The sequence below is a fragment of the Euprymna scolopes genome, chromosome 41, assembly GCF_053919585.1.
Source record: "Euprymna scolopes isolate OS-2025 chromosome 41, ASM5391958v1, whole genome shotgun sequence".
Taxonomy (NCBI): Eukaryota; Metazoa; Mollusca; class Cephalopoda; order Sepiida; family Sepiolidae; genus Euprymna; species Euprymna scolopes.
This window is the reverse complement of record NC_136522.1, coordinates 20492493-20511396: the sequence shown is the minus strand read 5'-3', so window position 1 is coordinate 20511396 and position 18904 is coordinate 20492493. Positions and strand designations below refer to the sequence as shown.

General features: G+C 34.3%; 1 protein-coding gene across 4 annotated transcripts in view; it reads left to right on the top strand.

Moving 5' to 3' along the window:
- LOC145266399 (WD repeat and FYVE domain-containing protein 3-like) overlaps positions 1-18904 on the top strand; it is a 447754-nt gene that overhangs the window by 393858 nt on the left and 34992 nt on the right. For 2 of the 4 annotated variants that reach the window (XM_080122046.1, XM_080122044.1), the window contains 5 exons: positions 1145-1227; positions 2825-2981; positions 7957-8159; positions 13041-13189; positions 18735-18794. In XM_080122046.1, coding sequence (XP_079978172.1) covers positions 1145-1227; positions 2825-2981; positions 7957-8159; positions 13041-13189; positions 18735-18794 — 652 coding nt within the window. Of the gene's footprint in view, positions 1-1144; positions 1228-2821; positions 2982-7956; positions 8160-13040; positions 13190-18734; positions 18795-18904 lie in introns of all 4 variants that reach the window. The other 2 variants (XM_080122045.1, XM_080122043.1) reach the window with 1 other exon arrangement.

Below are 18904 nucleotides of genomic sequence, written 5' to 3'. Positions count from 1 at the left end.
TTAATTTCAAGTCTGTAGATCAAAAATTCGTAGAGTATATAGGTTGAGAATTGTCTTCACATGCACACATTCTCACTTTTATAGATGTATAATGATCTTTTTGATGTATAGATAAGGGTCTTTTTGACAGGTCCGGTGTAGGTCAGTTATTTTTGTAATCCTAAAAGTTGTGGGGTGAGGGGGGGGGGAGAGAATATTTTGATAGTCTTAGGAGTCAGAATGGAACCTTCCAACTCCATAACTCTGGTAGTAACATTAATCACATTCAATGCACGCAAGTTTTCAATTGTTCATTTTGTACAAAAAAAAAAAGGCTTGTTTGTAAATGCAATAAAACAAAATAACTAAAAGTAGATAAAATAAATGTATTTTATAATTACTTCAATTGAATAAGGTAAAAATTATTCCAAATTAAAACATGAGCATTTCTTTAAGTTTCTTTTATAAATTGCAGAACCAAACAAGATGGTCTTTAACTCTACTAGACCGAGTTACCGATATACCGGTAATTTCTGAAAATGTTATATACTGAGTTACCGCTAAACTAGTATTTTTCCGACCACGTGTTTTTGTATTGTCAGGGAGCTAAAATAGCTGCTTAACCTCGATTTAGCGCAAGCCTAACATTCTGCAAATGACTTCCTTTGTTTTGGCGGAGTTGCGAGTTGTTTTGTAGACTAAAGTAGCCATGAAGCGAGCTAGTGACGAACCAAGCACTTCGACATGTAAAAGAGCAAGACCAAGGAGTTTCACGGTGCAACAAGTGTTGGATAAAGTGATAAATTCTGATTCAGAAGAAGGCGAATTTGATCAGCAGTATGTTTCTGAATCAAGTAACGCTAGTGATGATGAATGTATCGATGAAGGAGAAAGTGATGATAATTTGGATGATGCAAGTCGGCCTGTGCATCAATGAGGGCTCCACCTGTTGGGTGAACTGGCACACAAAGGCTGAATACTGGTGGTAGATGGAAGGCAAAAAAATTACTAACGCGTTTAAATTTTTTTTTTCACAATTTTGCCCAGGAGGCCAGGCACAGGGGCAAATTAGGTTCAGTAGTTCGCGTCTGATAGGCTTAACAGTGTGCTTATGACTCAAATGAGGATTTTGTTTTTAAATAAATTTTCTATTTTATTCTCCCAGGTCCTTGTCGGATGCGAAAAAAATTGATGCGAAATGATATGTTCTATATCCATTATCCTTATCGGCCTAACATGGATTCCAGTGTAAGTATCGTTTTTTACTAGAATGAATAACGCACTTTTCATTGTCGCATAGATCATATATAAAAAAAAAAGCTGTGTAGTTCAGGGTGAGCCTATATGCTTGATTACGAAAGATGGTTGATACATTTGTTGATCTTCTGTTGCTGCTGGTTTTATTATTCCATACAAAGCACAAAAAACAAGCATAATTACCACAGAGAAACTTGATCACATTTTTGAAAACATTGTTTCGTATGTTACATTTGAAGATTTAGAAAAATCAAATGTTATATAATTGTTTTTTAAATTATTAAGACAGGTACGGCTAATGATGGGAGTACTATTGTTACATCTGGGCAGGAGTTGCTAGAAGCAGCTTATCCTGCCTTGACAGAGTTTAAAATAGACTTTGTAGCTTAGTGGGGGATGCCCTTTTCACTTCCCTTCAACCTCTTTCCTACAGAAGAGATGTTGCGAGCCTGTCTCTGATCGTTATTTTCATGGCAAGTGCTCATCTGAGCTTCAATCTATGGTACCCCCTTGCCAAACTTTCATGGAAAACACTCGTTTAGCCAAAGCCACTATCAATAATTTCCCATACTCTTTATCTGTGCCTAAACCTAAGCGTAGATTCCATGAACAAAGCTTCTTTTTTAGAACTGCATGCTTGTGGAACTCTCTTCTGATTACCAGCAGTCTGATTGTCTTCAAGTCCAATGTAAACAAGTTCTTGATGAACCGTCCCCCAAGTAATCCGATTTACAAAATTCCCACTACTTATGTTTACAATGCTATAATCACATTGACTAATGTATACTCATTAACCCTTATCCTCGAGTGGCCTCTGAGCCTTGATAAGTGGTAATTTATAGAATAAGACTTTTTTTTGTTATCTTCATTTTATTGTAGGGATTTACAGCAAGGTGTTTCTCTATTTAAAATTTGTGCTAACCATGCAGCACACACTGATTTCAAACTTTACGACAACCATCAATATCATAATGGATTACACTATCCTTGTCAAGTTCTTGTAAACTTGAGGTTCTGTATGCAGCATAATATTGAAAAATTCAAACACTAAAGGAGAGTTAATATTTATCCAATAAAAATATCATGCACAGATTAGTTAACTTTTGTCTAATATTCATTGTCCATGAACAGTTGTAGATTCAATGGATTTTTATATTATTAAATACATTTTTTTCTTAAGTGATGAATCCATTTTTTTTCCTAAGTGACGAATCCATTTTTTTTCCTAAGTGACGAATCCATTTTTTTTCCTAAGTGACGAATCCATTTTTTTTCCTAAGTGACGAATCCATTTTTTTTCTCAAGTGACGAATCCATTTTTTTTCCTAAGTGACGAATCCATTTTTTTTCCTAAGTGACGAATCCATTTTTTTTCCTAAGTGACGAATCCATTTTTTTTCCTAAGTGACGAATCCATTTTTTTTCCTAAGTGACGAATCCATTTTTTTTCCTAAGTGACGAATCCATTTTTTTTCCTAAGTGACGAATCCATTTTTTTTCCTAAGTGACGAATCCATTTTTTTTCCTAAGTGACGAATCCATTTTTTTCGCATTATTACAAAAAATATCTGTCGTTTATCTCCAGAAGCCTCTGAAATACAAGATGGCCATTAGCCGTGACAGCCGCCCCTGGTTCAAGCGGTATCGCTCTCAGAGCTTCCTCTGTGACGATGAATTACCAATTCAAATGGACGAAGCAGATTTCTTCATCGCTGAAACGGATTCAGTGGATCAGAACTCTGATGGTGAGTTACTTTTTAAAAAAATTCTTTTTTTGTATTGTGTTGTCATCATCACTCAGATTAGCTGGGATCGTGGCGTAGCACCTGTTCTATCCTTATTCAGTAAATGAGAGATCCTTCTAGACTATTGCAATTTAAAAAAATATGTTTATTATTATCCAGAGTGTCCCCTTCCCCCGTTTTTTTTGTTTTGTTTCAGAGCTTTATTTTATCGCACATTAAAAACTGCCCTCATGGGGAGACAAGTAAATAGAGATTATCATCTGCATAATTATTCTTTGCACAAATTTCATTAATGTTCATTTCTTTTTTTGTTACATAGGAATCACCACTTATCAAGGCGAAGAGGCCACTCGAGGATAAGGGTTAAAGAGTGTACAGTAAACAATTGGACAATATAGTACTCGTTAGTAAAGGAAATTCGGTAAATTTGTTAACTTATATGGAACAGCTCATCAAAAACTTGTTTACGCTAGGCTTGAAGACAACCATATTGTAGTCAGCTGAAAAGCAGGCAAACGGAAGACAGTTCTACAGGTGTGCAGTTCTAAGAGAGAAGTTTTGTTCATTGAATCTACGTTTAGGTTTAGGCACAGATAAAAAGTGGGGGGAAATTATTGATAGTTTTTCAGCTAGAAGGATGTTTCTTGTGAAAGTTTGGTGAGGGGAGACCATAGATTGGAGTTCAGTCGAGTTTCGACTGATGTGCCTCTGGCCTATTTTGGTTATCGTCAAGATTGTCACCTGTTTTTTTCTTTTGGCTTCTGTTCTGCAGATAGGATGACAGTGACAAGCCAGATATGGTCAGTACTAATTGATGATTATCTTCCTCTCAGATGGTGTGAAAGCCTTCTCTTTTCCCATGTTAAGAATGGCTTTCTTGTCTGCTTGACCATGTCCTATTATCCAGCCAAATAGACTGGAGAAACCGGAAGTTAAGAAAAGCAAACAATCTTGATTATAAACTCTTACTTCAGATATCGTGTCTATTTAAAAAATAAATGTCACTTGTATTCGTACACGTTGTTGCTCCTCAAAGCAAATATACGGATGTGTAAATGAATTTAGCAGATCCAAATTTATCACCATTCATTGCAGACCATTAATATTTACAGACATTACTCATACCTGTTAAAATGTTTTTGGCTCCTAATGGGGGTAGTTATTTATTTGCCGCCCACCTCGGCAAAATGTGGCACAAGGCCGGAAAGTGGGGATCCAGCAGGCTCCCCTAAAGGAGGGGCACTCCTACAATTGTAAAGAAGTAACCCCGGTAGGGGCGCCTCAGGCAGTAAGCAATGAACTTACTCCACCGGAAAGCCCAGTGGCAAGGCCTGGGAGGGTGAACCTCCTAGGTATTTATTACCCAGGCGGCGTACCTCAGTTCAGCAGGTACTGGGCCGGTTCCTGGCCCCTCACCTGTTGGGCTGAGTGTCAAGTGATGAATCCTTGACGAGTACTACTACCCTGTCTCCCTGCAGCCAAAGACGCTAGGAGACACATCCCCATTAGACGAACTAATGGGGGTATGCCACCAATGATTTAGATGACCGTTTTTATAACCACAAGTTATAATAACCAACCAATCAGAAGCTTCCAAAGTTACTCTAAAAATTGTTGAATTTTGGATTCAATCAGGTTGTCCGTCGTCTCTGTCATGAACCTGAATTTGATTCTTTGCCGCCATCTTTGTTACTAGGAATTACTTAACACTCAAGATCGGAACTGCACTGAATCTTCGCCACCATCTTTGTTCAATATAATGTCTCAACACTTAACAATACCCACCTGGTATTGAAATCTCTTTTGTAAATATTTTGTTTTGTTTTATTCTGACTTGATATTATTTGGATTCATCGGAATGCTGTTCTCATCTTGATTTTTCACGTTTCGGTCAATATAGCCTCCAACCTTCTGAAAAAAATCACACGATGAGAACAGTAGTCCGAAGAATCCAAATAATATGAATAACTAATCTTCATCTCAAAAATTCAGAAACGTCATTCTGACTTCTGTTCTCATCTTTTCTCACACTGTAACTTTTGACCTTTTTCAGATACGTACTGTACAAACTCAAATCTTTATAGAACTTCAAACAGATTCCTCCTTTTTTATATTCACGTTCACCTCTAACAAGGCACATTGCCACTTGCACGTAAGGAGCTACTATTTGGGACCATGCCTAGGAAAGATTAACAAGATGTTGGTTTATGTTACATTCAAACTTCTGCATATCTATACAGTCAGGAAAGCAGGTAATAGGAAGGGAATTCCAAAGTCTAGGTGTTTGAGGGAAGAAATGATTAGAGTAGAAAGCTTTCTGGCATTTAAGGACCTCAACAGTGAAGAGTTTTTTTGTTGCTAAGCAGATTTATCAGGGATATGTACGTTGAGGGGGGCACAAGTGCAATGAGTTCATCAGATCACATTGCATTAAAATATTTTTAAAACAGACACAGAGATGCAACATTGCAGTGATGGGACAGACTAGCGACAGATGCATCAGCTCAGATGTGGCAAAAATACTCCATGCATGGGTGAATAGTGGCTTTGTAAAGATACAGGATACTCTCAGATGTGAGTAGTCTTCTAGCACGATATAGAGAACCCACCTTCTTTGCAGCAGCCTTTGCAATGTCCTCAATGTTTCAGTTCATATTTCCTGTGAATGTTAAGCTGTGGAGTTTTAAGAAAGCCTTCTCAGGTAGGGTGTTTTTTGTCGCGGATATCGGTGGTTGGAGAGGTGTTTTGTAATTGTGTGAAGGAGAGCAGCTTCTAGCATCAAATGTTGCCATCCATTTACAGCCCCATTCCACTATGGTCTGGAGGTCATTTTTCTAACAATTCTCCCATTGTCTTAGATTTGTGTATATCCTTTGTGCATGTTATAGAGCGTTGTATCACCAGCAAATATACCCATCTCAAACACAATATTATCAGTTGTTAATGAATATCAGAAATAATAGTGGTCCAAGGATCAACCTGAATCACTTTTTCATTAATGTTTGGATGCACGTCCATCAATGACAACCTGGACTGTCCTATTATCTAAGAAAGATCTAATTATATTTAGTATATGCCCAATTACACTGTACGATTTAATTTTCATTAGCAGCCCTTCATGCCAGACTTTGTTAAAGGTCTTGGACATATCAAAGGCTACAGCCCTGGCTTCGCCAACCTTATCCAGTGCATAGTATATGTGTTCAGAGATGACTTAAAATATCTGGTAGAATGAAATTACCTAAATCTATACTGTGTGTCAGAGAGAAGATTAGCTTTTGCGAGGTGATGGACTAGTGATTGATCAAGGTCTCAAAGATTTTAGTGAAGAGGGGGAGGAGACGAATATGTTCAGATTTAATTTGTAAAAAATTCTATTTTCTATAACCACACGTTTTTAGCTTTTAGTTTTTATTTTAAAAATATTTCTTTTTTTTTTTTTTTTTGTTGCAATGTTTTTGATATAATTTCAAGGAATCATTAAAAAAAAAATTGGAAGGTTTTATTTATGGATACTGGCTATAAGAACTGACCAATCAAATGAAACCACATTCTTTTAGCAACCAATCAGAAACCGGAATTACTCCATGATCTGTTAGAATTTTGCACAATTTTTCGTGTCCACATGAGAAAAATCTTTGCTCTTTGTCTGCATGCTTTTAAAGTTTAAGACTTATACAGATTAGCGACCCATCAGAAACTCTTCTAAAATTAAACATGGCTTTCAATTAAAAAAATTCAGATGAATGTTCTCATCTTTTCTCACAAATCTTTGGCTGATGTAACCTGCAATCTTCTTCGAGTGTATCTTGATGATCTTGGGAATCTTTATGTCGGACTCTGGAATTTGTACAGAATTTCAAACAGATTAAATCCACAGTGATAACTTCCTCTCATTAGTTCAGCCATGTTTTAAGTCTTAAGTAATTTTTAATTACAAAATTAACAACGACCATTATTATTTCATTTGCATCCTCCAACTACTTATAATGCACTACAACAGATTAAGAACATAAAGCCCCTGTCTCCTCGCCACAATGTTGCATTATTGTGCTTGTTTTACAAATACTTCAATGGAATGTTTTCTGATGAACTTGTTTCACTTGTACCCCCTCAACGTACATATCCCCGACAAACAGGCTTAGCAATAAGATCTCACCCCTTCACTGTTGTTGTTCCTAAATGCCAGAAAGCTTTCTATTCTAATAGTTTCTTCCCTCAAACAGCTAGACTTTGGAATTCCCTTCCTGCTGCTTGCTTCCCTGGCTGTACTGATATGCAGAAGTTTAAATGTAACATAAACAAATATTTTGTTAATCTTTCCCAGACATGGCCTCAAATAGTAGCCCCTTATGTCCAAATGGCGATATGCTTTGTAAGGGGTGAACATGAGTAAAAAAAAAAAAAAAAAAAAAATAGGTGTTTCTTCCGATTCATTTTACCTTGCGGCTGTAGCAGTTACAGAGAACTATTTTCTCTAGTTAATCAATGCCCCCCTCTCTGAGTTCTTTGGCCACAGGCTGACCTATTAGCTAACAAGCTGCATTGATTCATCTGCTCCCTAAAATGATTTGAGGGAACGTCAGTCAGTCAGGACCGGACCTTCAGCCAAGCAACACCTATCTTCTCTCGTCCCCTGTCCACCGGACATTTTGATCTAGCATTGACGGTCTCCACTGGGGACAACTGATATTAGCTGAGGACGACACAGGAAATGTACTGACTGACTGACAACGACCTCAAAAACAACCTTCTTCTTTTATCTCAGTTCGACCTTCAAGCTCCTGCTGCCAATAAAACTCTATTCTGCATTGTTATTGTTAAAAAGAAGTTTGTTGTTCGTTTTGTGCTGTGTTCATTCATTTACCTTCTTAAACGTCATACTTATTTTTATATTTAATAAAAATCAGAGCCCCACAAATTTGGTGGCATTTCTCCACACACATTCTAATTTCGATATCATATTCCAATGCAGTGATGATGAACATCCCCAAGTTGTTACCCCGGCGACAGACGAGTGTCTTACGAAGCATTGAAAATGAGGATGATGCTGATGACTCAGTGGGTAACACGGAGCCAAGTGCAGATGTGGACAAAACAGACAGCCAACCAGAGAGTCAGGGTGAGAACAAAGCTTCCAATCAAGCCATCTTACGTCTGCTGGGAGACGGAGAAAAGGTAAATAGAAGAATTATTTCTTGCATGATTTTTGATGGTAATATATTTTTTAAATGAAATGTATAGATACTTCGCCATATGCAATTGTTTATTTGAAATGATTGGTGGGAAAGGGTTAGCTAGAACCTCTCTCTCTCACACACACACACACACAAATTAAATAAGTAACTAAAATTAATTAAAGAATAAGTAAATAGATAAAATAATAAAATAAAAAAATAAAAAAAATAGTAAATAAACAAACAAATAGTATATAATAAATAAAAATAGGAAGATAACGGATAAATATTGGAATAAATAATTAAGTAAATAAATATGTGAAATGTAAGAAAAATAAGAATAAAGGATATAAAGTATGAAAATATGAAAGGAAAAAGAATCCAAGAAAACATAAAAAAATAAGTAAAAAAAATAAAATGAAATCTAAACCTAAACATAGATCCCATGAACAAGCTTCCTTCTTAGAACTGCACACCTGTGGAACTCTTTTCCATTTTCCTGCTTTCCAGCTGACTACAATATGACCGTCTTCAAGTCCAATGTAAACAAGTTCTTGATGAGCCGTTCCCCTTAAGTAATACAATTTACCAAATTTACACTTCTAACGATGATATTGTCCTTTTGACCACTGTACACTCTTTAACTCTTATCCTTGAGTGGCCTCTGCACCTTGATAAGCAGTAATTCCCATGTAAAAAAAAAAAAAAAATAAATAAAGTAAGTAAATAAACAAATTGGTTAAATAATTAATCAAGAGTAGTTAAATGGAGGTTAAGCTGTATTCTTAATTATATGGTTAATACAGTATTTGGGAGTCTATATGAGATTGAACAGATAGAAAGGGAGTATGGAGGTTTAGTGAATATATGAGTAACAGTTAAAGGTTTTAGTAGTCGAGATAAGTTTTATTTTCAGGTTGGGGGTAGAGGTCTAGGGTAGTTTTTGGAAAGTAAATACTTGGATTACTACTTTAGGTTGAAGTACTCAAATTTAGGGTGAAATGTACTAGTTTTACTCAGATTATGGATTAGTATATTATATTGTATGCACACAGTCACAAGGGGACATATACACAAATCCTAGGAACATCAACCTGAAAGAACAGTTGGAAATGACTTATATACCATACATTACGACCATGTAATCCCTACAGCCACCTACGTTGAAAATGCTGCTGTGAAACCCAACATAGTTATATGGAATAAGTCAGAGAGAGTGGCAACCTTGGTTGAAGTGAGTGTCCCTAATGATGGAGGTCTGAACAGAGCTGAAAGAGAGAAACAGATCAAATATCAAGGTCTCAGGTATGATATGAAAAGAAACTGGAATCTTAAGGCGATATCAATCATACCAGTTATTATAGGTGCTACAGGGCTTATGAAGAAGAACCTGAAGTCCTACCTAACTAATATTCCTGGTGAACCAAGTGAAAAAAAAGAGATCTAGACAATTGCACTTAAGGGAACAACGAGGATACTAAAAAGAGCTCTCGGTTGGTTTCAATAAAAAGCAGGGCAATGTTGGCAGCTGGTTTGGCTGCCCCATACTCAGCATTACAATCTTCAAAGGAAGAAAAATAAAAAAAAAGATTCACATATAAATATGTACGAATAAAAAATCAATACGAAAAATATATAAATGTTTATATCTTTTCTGTATTTATTTCTATGTGTTGACATGTAGGAATACAAAAAGTCTTTTGAAAAAAAACAAAACAAAACGAAAATGTTTCTTTCAAAAACACATAATTTTCGACCGATCCTTAATGCACGTGGATACAACATATAATTCTACTCACATATACATATATACATAAAAAATATATAAGTATACATATATATATATATATATATATATAACTATATGAACGCATATATACAAATACAAATGTATATAGTCACATACATAAAAATGTACCAACCAAAACATATACATACACATATGTATATGCGCACAGAGAAAACGACATCATTTCGGACTCCACAATCTCCAAACAACATTTACATCAAGTCATCATGTTGCAGAAGATTATCTCCATATTTTTTAAATAAAGAGTACATGCAGGCTTGTTGTTCAAAGTTTGTGGACGTTAAATAATAAATTAATTTTCATTAAAATTCTACTCAATTTTTTTCCGTGATTTTTTTTTTGTATGTGTAAGCAAGGATATTCCTCCATTTTTTTTTTTTTTTTTTGTATGTATGTATAAGCGAGTATATTCCTCCATTTTTTTTTTTTTATGTATGTATAAGCGAGTATATTCCTCAATTTTTTTTTTTTGTATGTATAAGCAAGTATATTCCTCCATTTTTTTTATGTATGTATAAGTGAGTATATTCCTCCATTTTTTTTTTTTTTTTTTTTGTATGTACAGTGATGATCATATTTATTGGCACGGTAAAATAAAAGTTAAATTTTGTCTAATAAATTCTAAAAAAGGGATTAAATTAAAGAAAATAACAAAGTATATTATGTATTTTTAACTGGCCTTTCCGATGCAGCAATCGGATTTTAGAAAAAATAAATAACAAAGGAACAACAAACATAATTGCAAAAAACCCTTGTTCAAAATTATTGGCACGGCTTTGTTTTTCTTTTAGTATCAGTATAATATCAATCAATTTCCGGTTTACGTGCTTTCTGAACTTTTTTATAGCCATATTATGCTTGTTTAACGCTAATTCAGTGAATAATTTTTTTCAGATAATTTTTAGATAGCGATTTATTTAAACTATTATAAGTGACTAAATTATAATTTTCAATCGCCATGGTTAAAACTAAGGAACACAGCGAAGACGTCAGGAAGCTTGTTGTAGCATGCCATACCAATGGGGAGGGCTATGATAAGATTTCAAAGAAGCTAAACCTTCCCAAATCCACTGTTAGAGCCATAATAAACAAGTTCAAATCGCAAGGCCACGTTATGAGTTTAGAGGGTAGAGGGAGAAAAAGGATTCTTTCCCCAAGAGATGAACGGAAAATTGTTCGACAAGTAAAACAAAACCCAAGGATCTCTGTTGGGGAGATTGTTGATGAACAGAGCACCTCTGGAGTGAATGTATCTCGACATACAGTTGGTAGAGTTTTGAAGAGAGCTGGTTTAAAAGCATGTCGTCTGAGAAAGACTCCCTTATTGAAGCCTATGCACCTGAAAGCAAGGCTAGCCTTTGCAAAACGTCATATTGATAAAGATGTTGCATTCTGGAAACGTGTTCTATGGACTGACGAAACGAAAATAGTTATTTGGCCATAATAAAGTGTCTTATATTTACAGAAAATCTGGCAAAGCTTTCCTGCCTAAGAACACCATACCCACAGTGAAGCACGGTGGAGGCAGTTTGATGTTTTGGGGATCCTTTGCTGCCTCTGGACCAGGGCGACTTGTTAAGGTCACAGGTAGCATAAAAAAGGAAGATTATGTTAAAATATTGGATGAAAACCTGAAAGACTCTGCTAAAGAGCTCTCACTTGGTCGTCGTTGGTGGTTCATGCAAGATAATGACCCAAAGCATTCGGCTAAACTGACTAAGAAATGGCTTGAGGACAATCATATTAATGTTTTGGAGTGGCCATCACAAAGCCCAGACCTTAATCCAATTGAAAATTTATGGAGAACATTAAAATTGAGGGTAATGCAAAGGAAGCCTAAGAATCTTATTCAATTGGAGGATTATTGTCAGGAAGAGTGGGCTAAAATTACTACTGAAGAGTGCAACAACTTGGTTGTAAACTATGAAAAGCGACTGAGGAAGGTAATCAAGGCCAAAGGCTATACAATTGATTATTAAATAAATCGTGCCAATAATTTTGAACAAGGGTTTTTTGCAATTATGTTTGTTGTTCCTTTGTTATTTATTTTTTCTAAAATCCGATTGCTGCATCGGAAAGGCCAGTTAAAAATACATAATATACTTTGTTATTTTCTTTAATTTAATCCCTTTTTTAGAATTTATTAGACAAAATTTAACTTTTATTTTACCGTGCCAATAAATATGATCATCACTGTATGTATAAGCAAGTATATTCCTCCATTTTTTTTTTTTTTTTTTTTTTGTATGTATGTATAAGCAAGTATATTCCTCCATTTTTTTTTTATGTATGTATAAGCAAGTATATTCCTCCATTTTTTTTTTTTTTTTTTGTTATTTCATTTTTAACTGCCACATTTTAGTGTAACGTCAGTAAAAATAAGCACTGAAAGTTCTCTGCTTTGGCGGTGTTATATTAGGAATAAGCGTATGGTGACGAAGGAACCAGACAAACAATATAGGTTTAAATTTTAAAATGATTGATTTCTCAATTGTTTATTAAAAAAACAAAAACTTAACAAAAGCAAAAATAAACTAAAGTGTTCAAAGTCCATAAGGATATGAAAATATTCAGGAAAGAAGATTTTTGGCGTAAAATGAATGTTTGTAACTTCTTAGGAGAGAAAAGTCTGGTGCTAATATGAAACATGATGAAATAAGAAAAGTAAATGTTAATTCTCGCTGTTGGTGCTTCCATGTGGAGAAATTTGATGAATGATGGTAATAAGATGAGTTCTGGTTGTAGTTAAAATTGTCTATTGTTTTTAACTTCTAGCTTCTGTTCCAACATGGAGGACAGTGACAGGCAAGATATGGTCCCTTCTGATTGATGATTATCTTTCTCTCATAATGTAAAATCCCTCTTTCTTACCTAATGTTAAGAATGGTTTTCTTCTCTGTTTGACCATGTCTAATTATCTAGTCGAATCGCTGATTTTGGAAGTCAAAAAGAGAAGACAATCTTGACTATAACCAGAGTTCTTGCTGTAAATGTTTTACCAAAAGGAACTTGAGATTAAAGTTCAATTTTTTGTCTTTTTAAATTTTTTTGTTTTATTTATTTTTTTTGTAGATCACACACATGTTTCGTTGTGCACGTATTCAAGGCTTGGACACCGCAGAAGGACTCTTACTCTTCGGCAAAGAACATTTCTACGTCATCGATGGTTTCACTTTATTGAAGAGCAAAGAAATCAAAGATATTGACAGTCTACCACCAGAGTTTGTACAATTTCTATCTCTTTTTAGACTTTAGATTTCTGATGAGTCTTTTTTTTTTTTTTTTAAATTCTTTTTTTTTATGCATCCATTATTTTCAGGATATTCCGATCATATTCTCCTTAGGAGAATTAATGTTCTTTTTCTTTTGATTTCATTGTGGTCTTATTTCAAAGATAAATTTCTATCAAAATTACCAAAATGTGAATGTTTATCTGTTTCTATAAAATAAATGCAAAGATTTTAGTCTTGTATTTGCAAGAACTGTTTGTTATTGCAATAGAAAAATGCGAGCAAGAAATTCTAGTAAAAAAATATGATGAATTTATAACTTCTTTATATTGCAGCATTTAGAATTGATTATATAATGTTAAACTGAATTTAAAAAAAAAATCCTTAATGCTGCAATATTTTAAGTTATAAATTTATTATATTTTTTACTAGAATATCTTGCCCTCTTCTTTTCCATGCTTAAGCTTAACCATATTACTTTTCATGCTTGTATTTTACAAGCTTTCAGTAAATTCACTTGTTCTTTGTTTAATTTCAGTCTTATTCTTTTGCCCCCATAAACATAACATACACATATGTAATAACAATGTACAGCACTCGTCTGCTTTCAGTAAAATCCCCCAATTATCTCCCTTTTATGCTTTCATTCTCTCTGTTTCACTTGTTACTTCTCTTTTCTCGAGTGCGGTGAATTGGTAGCAACAGTAGGCGCTGAAGTGAGGTGGTTGTTCTGGAAACCAGTCATAAAAAAACGTTGCTCACCTCACATTATAGCTGAGGTGGTGATCTATAAACTGTAATAATTGTTTGAAATTTGGTCAAAAAATGAATGAGCAGTGAAGCTTTAAAGCAGTTCTAAATGGCTAAAACTGCCACTTAACCATATGTTCAAACACTACCGTGTTTGAACATATGGTTCAAATGATTACGGATCTTTCAAACACGACCGTGTTTGAAAGATCCGTAATCATTTGAATGCCTAATCAGCAAAACTTAAAAAAAAACAAAACATTTGTTAATGTTCAATCGACGCCGATGAATGTTGATCGGTTCAGTTTTTTTTTTTCTGCATGAATTTCTGCGTCTGACGCATGACCATGATGGGTTGCTTTCTTAGTCTCACACTGTTAATATATGCAACAGAGAGATGAAACTTTCAGGTCATGAATGCAGAAGTTCAGTCGTCATAACAATGCAATTTGGAATCTTCTCTGATCCAAAACAAAACCTATCTAAAAACACTGCCAGGCACATAAAGTACATTTGTGTGAAATTTCAAAATTATCAGCCCAGCCATTTAGGATTCTATAGGGAATGAACTGATACATTCACACACATGCGTGCACACACACACACACACACACACACACACACACACACACACACACACACAGTTTTGTTTTATATAATAGTAGATATAAAGATATTCAATTATCATAATACTGCAATTTGGAATTCCCTCTAATCCATTTGGGTAGAATAAAAAATAGGAGGCATTACTTTTGGAACGTCCAAAGTATTATGGTTGTTTACAGCTGTTTCAGAGCAGCATTCATTTATAAGTCTTACAATGAATCATAAAAATTATAAATACTCATTCTTATCAAAACAAAACGAAAATTTCAAATAAGAATGTTTTGAAGTGCCATAAAAAATTCGATACAAACATGTCCCATAATGCTAGAAGTTATGTATAATAATGCAAAAATCAACTTCTCAAAATTGGAATGGAGCTGAATGAAGACAGAACTTGCAAACAGAAAGGATTCAATACTCTTTTAGATAGAGCCTTATAACAATAATAAATGTAGCTTAACACTTTACTGCAGTTTCATAGAGTTTCCAATCATAAGTGAAAAATATAAATCCTTAATGTCTCTTTCCGTTTTATTACAAAGGAATTGGTGCTTGGTTGACAGTGCGGGACTTATTAGATTGAAGCCTTTTTTTTGTACCATGAGTTTAGCGGTTGATACACCAGCCCAGATGTGGCAACAATATATAACAGCGGTCATGAAATTCAATCAAATCCAATAAGCTGAAGTCTATATTCTACCTCTGCATATAAGCCCACCCTTCTTCTTTAGAATTTGAGTATCTCTAATTTTTTTGAATTGTGTAGTCGAGTAGTCTTCATGTTTGATAAGCCCAGACATTGGACCAAAATGGTGGGTTGAGTTATTTGAATTCTTTTATTTATACTCTGTACATACACTGAGCTCCCTTATATTTCTGTAAAGGACAATACATCCAACTGGGGTCTACCATACTATATATGTCTCTATCTCTACTATTATATTAAAGTTACTTTGTATGTGTGTGCAGGAGTTCTTTCCTTATAGGTTCCGAAATGGCTGAGCCTATCTTTTGCAAATTTCACACAAAGGTAATTTATATGCCTGCCAGTGTTCTAGGTTATGTTTTGTACAGAGATTTGTCCGATAAGTATCGGAAAAAAAAAAAAAAAAAAAAAAAACGATCCTAAAAATAGTCTTTCTTTCTTATAGATAAAAGAATTTTTTAGTTTGCACCGGCAAGGGAGATAATAAAATCTTAACAAATAATTTCTTCTTAGAAAAAACAGATTTGTTGACATCTGGAAACATAGCTCAGTTGTAGAGAATTGATCCCATGTTCAAATCCTGGTGTACTTCACCATTTTATTTTAATTTCTTCTTATTAATGAATTCAATCTGTGATAAAAGAAGTAACATTTAAAATCGCTACAAATTATTTCTTTGTTTGCATATTTTAAAACTAAACTAATTAATCAGAAGTGAGTTTCCAGGGCATTCATCATCGAGCCCAAATATCATCTGATGTGATATTGTAAACAAAGACAGACTGAAATTTTTGAACTACATTATCATTATTATTTATTTTATTTATTTTTTGCGAATTAGTTCACCAGGCAAATTATTTCTCATAATATATAATAATCAATAGAGGATTGATTCTATAAAAATACATACGCAATCTGTATAAATTAAAATATCATGTTTAAGCATATTATACAACCGAACAGTGCAAGGCGTCCAGTATATGTGTGTATATATATATATATATATATATACACACACAAGTGGCAAAAAGAAAGTCTGCACTTGTAATTTTTTCAAAAGTTGCAAATTTAAGCTAAATTTAATGTAACTGTTATCCTCGTTTGATTGGCCTTTTATTCTTCTATAATTTTACCTGTTCATATTTGACTTTTAATTGAAATATTTTAGTTTTCACGTCAATTTAAAAAAATAACTTCAAATTGAGGAGGCAAAAAGAATGTCTGCACAATGGAAAATCATTATTTAAATGTAACTTTAGGACATTAATGCAACACAAATACAGCAGAAACACAATGAACTAGTTAATATTTAGTAGCATAGACCTTCTGCAATTTGACAGCTTGTAATCTTTTGGGAATTCCTTGAATTAGACTGCAGCAATACTCCGTGAAAAAGGCAGCCTACTTTTCTTTAATTTTTGTCCAAAGTTCTTCCAAATTTGAAATTTTATCATTGCGTAGCTGTTGCTTGATGTAATGCCATACGTTTTCAATAAGATTGAGGTCTGGAGATTGTGCAAGCCAATCCAAATGGACTATCACACTTTTCCAGGATTTTCTTGACATTGCCAACTGTGTGAATGGGAGCATTATCCTGCATAAAGATGGAATTATCATCCAAATTCCGACCAAAGTAGGGTAGAAAATGCTCAGTCAACATATTAAACGAACTATAGGCCCTGCAACATATTAAACGAACTATAGGCCCTGCAAACGAACTATAGGCCCTGGACCATTGGTACTGATAATGTCCCACACCAAAACTGAACCTCCACCACCTTGCAGCGTTGAAACTGAGCACCTAGGATTAAATTCTTTGTCTTTCTTCCGACGGATATACTGCCTACCATCACTGCCTAACTTATTGAACTTGCTTTCGTCACTAAAAAGCACTTTTGACCAATATGAAAAGTTGTGATCTTCACTGCATCTGACAAAATCCAGACGGCGCTTTCTGTTCTTTACACAAATCATTGGCTTTCATCTTGCAACATAACCTGTCAAATTAAATTCCTTTAATCTGTTCTTGACAGTAGAAAGAGAGCACTTTTTAACAAGATTGCACTGTTGTTGGATTTAGGGAGCCGTTTCAAATCTGAAGAGGCTGAGGATCTTGATAGCATTGTCTTCCCTGTTAGAAGTAACTCTAGCACAACCAGATTTAGGGGCAGCACGAATACTACCGGTGTTTTGGTGTTTTTGCGCAGTCTTTCATACCGTTTTCTCATCACATTTCAATCTGTGGCCAATTTCTCAATTGGATAAACCAGAAAGGTAGAGATTAATGAACTCCTGACGATCACTAAGAGAAAGTCGTGGCATATGGATCAACTGTTACGTTGTATAATCTGGAACAACAACAATTACGATTAGAGATGCTTTGTTGTCTGTTGGTGGATATTTTAAACTGATTTATGGGTGATAATTTAAGCTGGTTTTAAGCGAATTTGTTGCTGCGAACTTTCTTTTTGCCTCTTTAATTTGAAGTTATTTTTTTAAATTGACGTGAACACTAGAATATTTCAATTAAAAGTCAAATATGAACAGGTAAAATTATAGAGGAATAAAAGGCCAATCAAATGAGGTATAGGTTGTTTAAACAGTTACATTAAATTTAGCTTAAATTTGCAACTTTTGAAAAAAAATTACATTCCTTAATAAATACTTTCTTTTTGCCAGCACTGTGTGTATATATATATATATATATATATATATATATATATATATATATATATATATTGTTCATTGGATAAAAACAATTCGAGCTCTTCATCATGATGGTTGGATTTCAGTCCCAGCTTGAGACACCTGTTTTTTGTTTTTAGCTGAACTGAAAAGCTGTGATACAGAAAAACAATCTATCTGTGGATGACTATATGCTCCCCTTGCTCTTGACAAGAGCTCTTGTAAAGAAACCCTCAACTGCCATGACTTAAGGCATTTCTCATTGGTTAAAAATAATTCAAGCTCTCCAGCAATTAACAATGTTTACACTGAGATTTTGCTTACATACATCATGTGTTGGATCATAGTGTAAGAGTTAGAAGTGTTGACAGTCGAGTTCTGATTCTGACTTAAGGCACCTGCGTGTCTAGTTCCACTGAAGAGCTGTCATATAGCAAAACAGTCTGTGGATGGCTATATAGTTAAACAAACAATGCATATTATTATGACAAGTAATTTTTTCTTCTTGTTCCTTATAGATTTCATGAACCTATAATTCTTTGTTCCTTATAAATTTCATGAACCTATAATTCCTTGTTCCTTATAAATTTCATGAACCTATAATTCCTTGTTCCTTATAAATTTCATGAACCTATAATTCCTTGTTCTTATAGATTTCATGAACCTATAATTCCTTCTTCCTTATAGATTTCATGAACCTTTAATTCCTTGTACTTCTTTTAGATTTGATGAACCCATAATTCCGTGTTCTTATAAATCTCATGAACCTATAATTCCTTGTTCTTATAGATTTCATGAACCTATAATTCCACGAACATCAAAAAGTAGCGGCAGCTGCCAGAAAAGAATGTAAGTCAATTTTTTGTTTTCTAAAAATCAAAATTAATGTTGTCTATCACAGAGTATGACATTGCTTTGGATTGATATATTCTATACAAAAAACAAACTCATGTTGCAAG